The 12,203-nt window shown below is 44.7% G+C and overlaps 2 protein-coding genes across 2 annotated transcripts; one reads left to right on the top strand and one right to left on the bottom strand.

Annotated features, from left to right (window-relative positions):
- Nucleotides 1-1,370: 1,370 nt before the first annotated feature.
- On the top strand, nt 1,371-4,966 carry PtA15_14A493 (uncharacterized protein; the record flags this gene model as incomplete). The annotated part of the gene is made up of 7 exons (XM_053163215.1): nt 1,371-1,677; nt 1,758-2,010; nt 2,116-2,219; nt 2,309-2,392; nt 2,488-3,702; nt 3,804-3,932; nt 4,920-4,966. 7 exons carry the CDS (start codon nt 1,371-1,373, stop codon nt 4,964-4,966), a joined length of 2,139 nt encoding a protein of 712 aa, XP_053027164.1.
- A 405-nt stretch (nt 4,967-5,371) lies between these two features.
- Nucleotides 5,372-6,571, bottom strand: PtA15_14A492 (uncharacterized protein; the record flags this gene model as incomplete). Its single annotated transcript, XM_053163214.1, has 3 exons — nt 5,372-5,694; nt 5,794-5,922; nt 6,010-6,571. 3 exons carry the CDS (start codon nt 6,569-6,571, stop codon nt 5,372-5,374), a joined length of 1,014 nt encoding a protein of 337 aa, XP_053027163.1.
- Nucleotides 6,572-12,203: the final 5,632 nt, after the last annotated feature.

The following is a 12,203-nucleotide window of genomic DNA, read 5'->3' as shown; positions in this document are numbered from 1 at the left end:
TCTGCTTGGACACGGTAGCGAATGGAGGGTTAATGGCTGAACACATCAGGAACCGGTTGTTGCCAACGGCCTGGTTGGATCAGACTAGAAGAAGGGAAAACTTACCAGTGGCTGGTTGGTCCAGGGCGTTTTCAGGAGGAGTGGCTCCGAGCGTGTGGTTTGAGGCTGGTTGGGCTGGATGCGCTGTGGAACTCCGACCGGTGCTGGGCCGTGGGCAGTTACTGGAAGGGAATGTGCGCTGTTAAGCGCTGCCTTCGAGGTGGTCCGGGAGATTCTAGGATTTGAGTGATAGCGGAAGTTTTTGGGGGGGGGGATTTGTTATGAGACGACGGGGAGTAGATTCCCGTCGGCGGTGGTTTGTCTGTTGAGAATCTGAGAAAAGAGTCGGCAAACTGGCCGGGGAAAGTGATCTAAACAAAAAGGACTCTAGGAAAGGGAACGGCGCCGGGGCTGAGAGGGTGAACTCAGAAGCTCCGCGAGTATAACGGCCAAGAAGGTGGGGATCAATAGACTTTAAGATTCGGGACTCTTGAGTTTGACGGATGATCTGAGACAAAAATTTATGGTTCAGACGAAGTCCATGCCGCCCCATCATCTGAGTTCGAGCTGAACTCAGACTCCGGGGTTGTGACATGCTGTGGACAAGTCATCATACACCCGCGCGCACAAGCGCGCCACAACAACAAAAGAAGGGAGAAAAGAACAGAAAGGAAACAACATCAAAGAAAGAAAACCAACCCTCCGCATACAAAACCTCTCCAACACGCGCATTTAAGAAACAGAAGAAAATCAGACTGGGAAAGAAAAGAAGGGAAAAGCAACAAAAACAAGCACAAAGAGAACCGGGACCTGCTCCTGAAACATCTTGATGATCCCGCCGCGCGCGTCGCGCGCTGATTGATCTTGATGTCCTGTGATTTGAGGTCTTGATGGCTGAAAAGCTTGAGGAATCTTCCGCGTCGTGGGCGCCACGAAACAGGCCACCACATCTCCACCACACTTGCAGTCTGTCCCTAGACTGCTCGTCTTCGGCCGCGCACTAAAGAAAGAAAAGAAAGAAAAGAAGGGAAAAAGAGGTCCTAAAGGGAGAAAACCGGGGGCCAACGCAATGCTCACGAGTTGGGCAGGTGGAGACGACGGGAAAGCCCGTCGTCTCCACGTATTTTCCACGGGAGGGTGGAGACGACGGGGGGAGCAGTGAAATCCACGTGGATTTCACAGAGCCGGTGATCCCGTCGTCTCCACAAACAGGCGGGCCAGGAAGCACCCCCGCCGTGTAGGGCATGTTAAGCTCGGTTAACTTTGGGTTCCGACGCATAGCAAAGTGACTCAGATTGTACCACCGCACCTGCTTTTTCAAAAAAAAACAAATGGAAACCACTCGGCTGAATAACAATCCACCAGCGCGGGGTAGTACCGCTCAGAGATTGGCCTCTCTCTTCCCTTCTCGATCCGAACCGGAGCCTCAGACCATCGCCGTTTATCGCCAAGTCGACTCGGTCGCACTCGACCAATCCACCACTGGGGCAATCTCCAATCGGATCAAGGATGGGCTTGGAAGCTTGGAGGACAACATGCTTAACGTCATCCAGAAGTACATCTCCCGTCTCTCGATCTCAGACTCTAAGCCGGATCCCTCTGCGAGCCCTTCTTCTGATCCATTCTCGTCCGCTCACCGTAAGTTATCCTTTGCTACATATACCCGATCTTCGTTATATAACATACCAACTCATCCCAAATACGCTCACTCAATCTAGCTTCCAATCAGGAGATCGGCGAGGTCATCCAAGAAATGTATGAAGAAATCGATCATGAACTCGAGAAAGAGTACCAGGAGGAGCTCGAGGCGATCGAGCACGAGGGTGAAACGAGGATGATTATTGATCACACCTTGGAGCTCATAGAGCATGTCGTTTGCGTTGAGTTATACGATCGGATCTTTGAAGAATCTCTCGAAGATCAAGAATTTAGCGAGAAGATTGCACAGTTGAATCTCCTTGACATGACCCTGTCAGTCTTTCTTCAATCAGAGAACAGTAGATTTCAATGTGCTTGCACTGGCAGTGATCACCGTAGTCAGTCCAACTGAAAACAAAACAAACCGGCTCTCATCAGCGATCACTTGGGCTTAGATTTGGAAAGGAGAGTGATGGACGATCCCGATGGTATCATTGCCATTCGTGCTGGACTAGACGAAATCATCAAAAATGCTTCTGCCGGTAAGCTGAACAAGCTGGCTTACCCAAAACGTTACGGCATCTGACCCACTATGTTTTGATTCTTTGCTCCTCATGCGTTGAACCTCCAGAACTATCTCGACTTCAGCAAAATGAATGCCGTTCCCCTCGTGATAAAGTTGGGGTTTTTGTGACCGTCCACAAGCTGATTGTTGGTAGGCATTTTTTAAAACTCAGATTTCAAAGCAATCGTCATCCCTTTTTTTGATGACTAGAAACTACTTTGTCTGGACTTTGACTAACTATTTAGATGGCTTGAGCTTACTGCCTCCAATCCCGATGAAAAAAGAAGGAATCCCAGCTGGTATCGCCACAGGACAACTATCTCAAGATCCAGGCAACTCGAATGAAGTTGAAATGTCGGATATAGTTGATCGTGCCGGAATTCCGACAAATACTACAACAATGGACAGAACGCTTCCAATGTCTTCGCCTCTTCGTCCGTTGCCGAAAGATCAGCCTTCTGCAAGCGACCTCTTGGATGCCATGCATACCAGCCTGATCGATCCGCCTGCGCCCCCTCCTGCACACTCTGAAGATGTCCAGCCGCGGCTGCCCGATCCCGCTGAAGTCACCAAACCACGACCTAACTCTTCGAGTGCTGACCTGATCCTGCCAATATTGATCTATCTCATCATCAAGGCAAATCCAAGTAAACTAATATCTAATTTGAATTACGCCAATCGGTTTCGATACCAGCGATTAGTCAAAGGGGAGACAGACTACTGCTTGGTCAACTTTAGCGTCAGCTGTGAATTCATCAAGAACTTCGTTGGACTCGATGGCTATGAAACTTTCCAAACTACATTGATCCAAGCGTCACGCCAAGATCAGAGTGGCGAAAACTTGAGCTCCACTCCAAGGGGTTCCATTCGAGCTGGTTATGGAACTTTTCCTTCGTCTATGAAGCGCGGTAGAGAAAAAACTGGAAACAGCGAGGTTGAGGATGCTTTGATTGCAGCAAGTCGAGCCGTAGGTGGTGTTTTGATGGGAGGATATCAGAGAGTGATCTCGAGTACACTTTTGGATGCGCCTGCTGCCAAGCTAGGGCTGGCTGGTGGCTCACGATCGGCACCACGGACGTTAGAGGATGTCAAGAAGTTGATCGGCTCAGGCTCCGGGGGAAAACGTGAGGGGAATATCAGCAATTGGGGGAACCGAGTAGGACTCCTCCGCCGCAATCAACCCAACGAACGACAAGATCAATCTCCCTCAAATGCTCTGCCAACAAGCGATACTCTTGTTAATGGGTCGAATGCCGTAAAACGCTTGAGCTCGCTATTTCAAAACAATCCAGGACCCTCAGGCGCTCTTGGTAATCCTACCCAGTCATCTCACCCATCTCAGACCGAAGAAGACCGGGTAACCATCAGCCAACGACTATCTAGCTTGCCTGGGCTTGGAAGATTGGGGCATCAGGCTTCGCGGTCTAGAGAGTTCCTCAACTTTCGAGGAACCCAGAGTGGTCAGTAGATTTCTGCCAGTCGCCCTGAAATTGTATTACTCAATCTTCTTAGATTTATACTTCTTGGTGTCGTTTAACAATTGATCTGGAGGATATAATAGATGAAAGCACCGGAGCCGGGACCGACAATATCTTGAGGGGAACGACCGACAGAGCGCACCAAAAGGGCCCGATCGAACGACTGGAACGATGTGAAACTAGTGAACACTTACTGATGGCTGACATTCCCGGTAAGTATTCTAGTTACTTATTGTATGGAAAAAGGGTTAATGCTTTGTTTTCACCCAATCGGGGCTTTTCCCTTGGTGCGTCTTGAAGTTCTGTTGGCTGATTATCAAAGGTTGAGTAAGATCGGCCGAGACGCCGGTCTATGGTGACCGCTTGCCCCAATGTATTTTCCGTAGCTTTGCGAGAATACCATGAAATGGACCCGCTCCGAGATAGCGATGTCACCTTCCTTTTTTCACCTCCGAGGAAAAATGCCGAACAGGTTTATCAAAACTGGATCTAGATGACTGTCCGTCCAAACTGTATAACATCACACAGTCTTGTTACTAGTACTCAAGCTATCAAAACACCCCCTGGCATATCAACATCTATGATGACCAAAATTGCTAACTGAAACTATAAGCAAGTTTTGGCGCAGATTTCAGTGTCCATAAAACTTGAAATGACAGCTCCTGGCCAAAATCATTGCTGTTGTTATGCAAAAGGTTCAACACCATGATTCTCCATCAGATTCCAGTCATTCTTGCTTTTACTTGCCATGTTGATTTCACTTCAGTTTTTTCTTGTTTGGATGTGTAAGTTTTAGTTCATGTTACAGGACTGTTTCCCACACCGCCACTATGTAGTACCCCCTCTAAAAGATTGGTTATCTCTATAGCATTAAACTTGAGATTTGAACTTCAAATTTGTCAGGATTTTGAGAGATGGAATTGATTGTTAATGTTACAGAGGTGTTTGACTTGGATGGGTTCCAGGAGACTGGACTCATTCAAGTTCCAGGCCTGCTATAAAGGGACACCTGCATTCTGGGACCTAAACTGGAGAGACTTGCGCGCACTAAAACATCTCCTGTACTATGTTTTGGCATCTCAACTTGAAACATAAGGAACATTGCCTTTCAAGATTTTGATTGCTTCCAGGAATTTCCAAATTCAAATGGCTCAAGCTCTCACAAGTTCTGGTTTATAAATTTTTTCATTTATTGTAAGGAATAGAAGCAACTATAGAGTCAAGTAAAATTGAAGAGGTACAATAATTTCTAGCACACATCCAAACGTTAAAGAGAAAAAAGTAAGAAATAGTATGAAGAAGGATGTGAAAGTTGACAGTTTAGTGGAAGAGTTCAACCATAATGTGTTGTGTTTCTCAGTGTTTATCTTCGAAAAGGGTGCATATCCAAACCTTCCCATCCCTGGGAGTGGATGAGAGTCGAGATAAAGATAAAAAAAACCGGGCCGGTGCTCAGCAGTCAGATTGTTTCGGAGTGACTAGCTTATGAAGAGTTATCGATCGTACCAAAGTATTTCCTGACTTTACACATCATGTGAAAACAGTGGCTCATTCCCAAATCAAACGACCTAAGATACGAACCAGTGTTTGGGGTTGAGAATTTTGAAACAAGATCAGCTGCGAGTGACTTTCGACAAGCCAAGGCAACAAATCAGACAGAAAGATCGAAGGATTTACCATCTTCAGCCACCGATGCTGTGGCGACCTTTTTGCCAGCAGGTTTGATGGAACTCGGTTGAGGTGAGCGAGTCTGGGCATTCATTCGCATACGCTCCTGTTCTCGCTTATGAGCAGAGAGGTGGCTGAGCCGTTCGGCTTCTTCGGCTGCTTTAAGGGCTTTTGCGGCCTCCTTCTTTTTAGCATTCTGGCGTTGACGCTTGGATGTTGCTTGTTCAGACACCGGCTTAGGTTTTGAGGCCGGTTGAGCAGAGGATCCGGTGCCGATCGAGATTGTAATTCCATTTGTACGCGACCCTGTGATTGAAATGTGATGTTTAAGATAGAAAGTAAAAACAAGTCAGTAGCTTGAATGGAGTATCTCATTGAGTCGGTCAAAACATGATAGACCCGCACGTTTTGAATCGGGAACTTTTTCCCATCCATCGTCTGGTTCACTTGCAGGCGATAATGGAGTTTTTGGCTCTGGGTTGACGATGTTCATGACCCTGGCCATCTTGAGTGGCTTCTGGACATCCTCGTCGACTGAAAGTAACGGATCGCCGCAAAGGTGCAAGAAGAACATCATTAAACTATCCAACAGAGCATTTCGATTCGAGATCCAAAACTTACTCATATCATCCACAATAGTCTTCCGGACGGGTTGTTGATGCCTTTCGGCGAATGGCCGCTTCGGTTTGTTTGAGTTTGTTTTATTGTTACTTTCATCTTTTCCCGTGGCGAGCGGAGGGAAATCTTGATCGTTGATGGTCTCTGTTGGTTTTTTACCGGCCTTCTTCTTTTGGGATGTCTGAGATTGAGCAGGGGGGGCGGAAACTCGCTTAGCTTCAACCGTTTGGGATTGGACGACAGGTGAAGAGTCCGTATGATTTTCAGGTGGAGTGATCGACTGTGCAGGTGGTGAAGACTGCGCTGGACTGTCCTCTAGCTTCACCGAAGGAGAATGTGCTGGATTCTGCTGACGCTTCACTGAAGACGAGGGCGGAGGGGGGCTGGAAATGGGCTCTCCTTTTTTAGCCTTCTTTTTCTTCTTCGATGCAGCAGTGCCTTTCTTCTGGTTGGAGGCAGTCGTCACGTTGGAGTTCGAGCGACCGATGAGGACGATACCGCCGATCAGACCAGCGGTCAGCGCAAAAAGCGCCAGATCCGTCCAAGAAAGTGTGATGGTAGGCATGCTATCCGATGACAATTATGTAACTGATAAAAACAACCTACGTAGGTGTTTGAAGAACAGAAATCAACCCAATTTGATTATTCAGGTGCGAGTTACACGTGAGGAGACCGACAAGGTTTAGTTGACTTACTATGTATTCAGCGATGAAAATCACTTTCGTCGACGTTTGAGTCTGGTTCCACGCATCAGTGGATATGGTGTGTCAGCTGGCTCACTCGAGTTGAGCGGGCGGCAGGGCAACGAGACACGCGAGCGGGTCAACGGTTGGGAGCCACCCCCCCCGCCCCTGAGGGTACCCCGGTGACAGCACCAAGACAACGCAGTATCAGCCCCTAGATGTACTGATTGTTGGATCTACAAATCATTTGCCGTGATCTGACAGTCTGACTCCTTGCAGCCACGAAGAATTTGAGAGAGGGGAAGGTAGGGCAATGAGGCTGTTATGTCCGGCATAGGAGCTCCAAGAACCCCAAGTGGAATCCCAACTGCCACGTGTGCGACCTGTCCAAGAATTACATGTATCCTCCGGAAGAAAGCCTGCTAAAGCGCATGGCACATAACCAAAGAAAAACACCGCAGTTCCAAAGCACAGAGGAGAGAAATTGAAAAAGAATTAGGAATATGTATTGGAAATTGAATTATGTCTCTTGTCCTGAGTCCTCATTGTCCTTAAGCCCTTCTCTTTTATCTACTTGTCCGCTCATTTATATTTCAATCTTAAACCCAGGCAAGTGCTTTCATTGATTTGCTTTTCCTGTCATTGTATTATGTCCGTCTTAATATATATCATATATAGATTCTTCTCATTTTAAAAAAATATAGCTTCACATTAGGGGCTCACGTTGCTAATGAGTTGAAAAAAGTTTGTTTGCTAGTAAACAATTCCAGGAAATTTTCCCTAATGGGATCTTCCTTCCAAAGGGGAGTTGTAAACCCCCCTCTTCCTCTGGGGTTCACAAGGTGTCACCAATGGACACCTGCCCTGTCATAGCTTTGTAGATAGCCCGTTCTCCTTCCTTCCTTGGCTCAGCAGAGAACTGATACTCATTCTCTCTGAGCCAGCCAGCCAGCCAGTAATCAAAACCCCCTGTGTTTGGTCCTAGAACCGCTCTAGGCTTTCCGCCTCGTCCCTCGTGCCCGTTCCAGCTCACTCTCAGTGAAGGACTAACAGAGTCCTTACAGGAGTTTCCAAAAAAACTTGAACACTTTCTGAGAATAATCAGAGGCCAATTTCAAATTTTTAACCAGGTTTGGATGCAGATTTGACCAATATCAGCAGCATGTGAACCCCCATGCATGAAAGAACTCAAAAGACTAAGAGTTTTATTTCTGCTCATCAGAACCTCAACTTTAAAACTAAATACATCTTTAATAGAGTAGAAATCAAATGAGGATTTTTACCTAAGAGCAGGCGAATAGGCCGCTTCGTGATGTAGATAGGAAAGTAGAAGAGGAAAGAACTTTGTTCTTCTTCCTGTGAGTTAAGTACGGTCTGCACGATTTCATTTGTTAGCCGATTGTCTTTCAGTTGTTTAGAGACCTTTGGTCCTTACTTGGATGGAGCTATTGCTGTTCCTTATCCGGTTATTTGGCGCCAGAGAAACGATCTATGAGAGCTGCGACGTTATCTGGAACAAAGTCGAGTTATCCAGCTCTCAGTTAAATCTTTATGTTTCACGCTTTGGGACAAGACTACTAACCGATTGGCTCTCCAACTCTTTGAGTGGAATCGGTTTGGTCCGTCTTATTCTGTTTTGCAGAATCTGGGGGAATGTGGCATTAGCTCTACATCTTAATCTTCTCGTCAAACATTATAGCCGGCCGCTTACCTGTGGCGCTTGCTTCGGCTATTCTGTCCGCGAGAGATTGGTGGGCAGGATTTGCCTTGAGGTTGTTTTTGCTGCTCGCTAAGGTCGGACCTGCATACATCAACTCGATGTGTCAGTTTTACGACTCCGCGGCTTTTAGCTTTGGACTGCGGAAGTGGTTCGCTTAGCTCACCATAATCCGCAGCTGATTGAGATCGCGGCCGCTTTCTCAATTTATGAGTGCGCTGCCGTTCACCTAGGCGTGTATTCTCACAATGCAAACATGCAAATGGTCTCTATATTGAATTGTAAACATTCAAGGGCCCATTAGGGGTTCACATTGGCAAAAATGCACTGCAGACTTTGTCTGCTCATGCAACTTTCAGTAAGGTATGTGTATGGTGAATTGCTTCCAAAGGGGAGTTTCCCACCAAAACCTTGCAGCTTCCTCTGGATAAACAAAAGCTGCAGGCAGCGGTGGGTAGTTACAATAGGCTACAATAACCGCCGTTATCTGTGTAGTGTAACGCTTGCCGTTACTGCACTCAGGTGTTAGTGCTACTAGTAACAACCAGTTGTAACCCCGGGCCCGTATTGTAACGGGCCTGATTTTTTTGGTGTTACTTGTGTTACTAGTAGCGTAACACGTTAAACACTGGTTAACAAGATAAAGAGGGGCAAATGGCCCCCTCTGGATCATATGTTGTCCAATATCTGCCCCTCTGTGCAGGTAGATATTGTAACGGATGTCAAATTTCAAACATCCTGGGTGTGCAATATTGTAACACACTTCTGTTACGGTTGTTGGTAACAGTAACAAGAGAAAAACCGTTACAATATTGGTACGTTACCAATAACTGTACCATAACTACCCACCGTTGCTGCAGGTGTTAGTTTTGATAACTGATTTCAAAATCTGACTTATTTGAAACCCCTTAATTGTTGCATCATGATTGAGTGTCATTAGGGGGTATCAAATATGTGAAATCTACAATTAGAAACCAGTCAATTAGCCAAAAATGAAATTTTTCACCAGTGGATCCCAAAATAGGGTAGAAGAAGGACCAGCATGTTTTAAAAATGGTGTTTTTTTCAAACCCGTAAATTAAGGCCCCAATTATAAACAATTTTTTGAGATTTTTTTGAAATTTTTTTGAAAATAAACTGAAAATTATTTGAAAACAAAATGAAAACATTTTTTCTTCCAAAAATGGTTCAAACACACCTCCTGGGTGTATTTGAGTGCATCTGCAGTATTTTTGAAATTAAAAAGATTTCAAAAAAAAGTTCAATTTCTTTTTTGGGCAAATTCAAAAACTTTTCAAAAATATCTCATAAAAGTGTTTATAATTGGGGCCTAAATGGTGGATTTTGTCATATTGGATACCCCCTTTTAATAATATATGTTTTTTGAAATATAATTCAAATTCACCAATTTATCACACTCATTGATAAAATTAACAAACAGGGCCTGAAAAAGATCCATAAACAACTCTGAGTCTAGCCTAAGATTATGTAAAAATTCCCCTTCCAAATTTAGAATAAGAATTTATGATTCAGTCCCTGTTTTGACACCATTTTTATACCATATATCTGTTGAGATTCAATTTTTGAAGAAATATATATCAATAATAATATATGTACATGTGAAATCTAGTGCTGAACCTTACCAGATATGAAATACAACAATTCCATCCAATTGGGGCCTCATTTTTGAAGCCCCTCTTTACGTTTGAATATGGATGAAGATGAGTTTTTAGAGCTAAAAAAAACAACTTGAAACTCCCAATGGGTAAGAAAAACAAGCTTGTGGTGCTGCCCCTACTAAGTATTGACTTTGGGTACCCACTGGGGGGTACCTGGCACCTGCGCCGGATGAGTACCCCTCACACCCGCTGTGCACCCACCAGGCAGTGCCTGAGGCCATTGTTTGGGGAAAAAACCCCGGGGCTGGGTACCCAGCAATCCTCCCCCAATCAAGGGGGGGAGGGGGTTAAACATTGTTCCTTCTGGTCCTAGGACCCAATAAACTTGTCAAATTAGGATAAAATCATTTAGGGTTCTCAAAGTTGAAAACATACAAATGTGACATACTGCCATACACACCTTTGTTTCAGGGAAGAATTTGACAGTCCCTGCAAATAAGGTTGTATGTTTTCATAACATATGCCGCTACGTTGCAACTTTGAGAACCCCAATTCATTCAACCAATTGGAACCATTAAGCTACAAGTGTTTCAGAATTTAGTGTATTTGTTTGTCAAGTTTATAGCCACCTTGTGCAAGAATATGGCTTTGAAAAATTTGGAAATTTGATATCCAATACCATAAATTGTGCTGGTATGTGGTGAAATATCCTATTGTTTCACAGCTCTATTCTCACACAAATTTGCTAAAAAACTCTCAAGTAGCTTCTGCTATATATATCATGATTCAATTACTGTTTTAGAATTTTTGGCCCATGGGAACATGAATTGTTGCATTGAGAAATCTTGGAGCAGTAGCACAGAGTGGGAGATTGTGAAAGGATTATCATTGGATTAGCTCAGAAATCAAAGGAAAAGAGAAAAGAGAAGAAAGAAACACTAACCGGGAGCAGCAGCACAGAGTGGAAGATTGTGGAAGGATGAGTAATAACATTCCACTTCTGCTGCTCCAGATGAATACTGTACAAGTGTTGCAGCATGTGAAATGTGCTGGACAGGTTTGAAGCAGAAACAAAAAAAGAGGAAATGAAAAGAAAACAACCGCAGAGCACCTCAAAATGAATCACAGGTCCCATACTATTTTTTTTTTTGTTCTTTAAAATTTTTTAGCATACAAAGAAGCTTACCCCCCCCCCCCCCCAGCCAACCACCTGGGGGGTGGGGGTACTTGTTGGGGACTGCATTTTTTTTCACCAAAATTCATCACCTGAAACTGCACCTGGCACCACCTGGTGGGTATGAGGGGTACCGGCCTGCCGGTGATCCCTCTTGGCAAGGAGGTATAGGTACAAGCTTAACTATGCATCTTTGAGATAGTAGCATCTCTGCTGTGTTATGCTTCTAACTCATGCACCCACAACTTAGCCTATGATGAATATGTATATAGTCTAGTTGTTCTTCCTGCTGGGTCTCCTTCCACACCAAATGATCATTATGCTTTGACTCACTGTGCTTGGACTATGTCCTTGAAACTTCTTCAATTCTCTCTCAGTACTTGTGTCACCTCTGTTACCCCCAACAAGCATCTTCAAAGGAAAGGCTTAGGACTAAATTCAGATTCTTGGCCTGAGGATGACAGGTTTTTTCAAGAAAAATGTGCAATTTTTTATTTACATTTATTTTATAATTAGCTCTACAATTTAATTCAAATCGCAGCTCAGCATGTGTTGGATTTCTGTCTTTCCACTCATCCCTAAAACCCCTTCACCTTCCCTTCTCCCTCCATTCCACCTACTTTATCCTCCTCTATGGGCTTGTTTTCAGATCAAAACTATCCAACACTTATGTTTCCCCCTTTCTATGTGGTCTGTCTTTTATTCATGGTCATGCTTCTTTCTTACTGATCTTGTAGACTTTGATCCCTGCTCAGATTGGACTGTTAGCTTTCCTTGTTTACTGCTTATCCTCTAGATTGCGCGCATCTCTGATGGGGATATCAATGTACCTTTTGACATGTTACACTGAGTTGAGAAGTTTCAAATTCATTATTATTTTTATTCATTATTATTCTCAAACCACAAGTTGATGCCATGTACATAGTCTATTTAACCATAGCCTAGTCCAAAGCAATCAACCCATTGGTTCTCTCCCTCTTTTTCCGCCATTGAGCCGATCCAGT

The sequence above is a fragment of the Puccinia triticina genome, chromosome 14A (genome assembly GCF_026914185.1).
Source record: "Puccinia triticina chromosome 14A, complete sequence".
Classification (NCBI taxonomy): domain Eukaryota; kingdom Fungi; phylum Basidiomycota; class Pucciniomycetes; order Pucciniales; family Pucciniaceae; genus Puccinia; species Puccinia triticina.
This window is presented reverse-complemented; position numbering and strand designations above follow the sequence as displayed.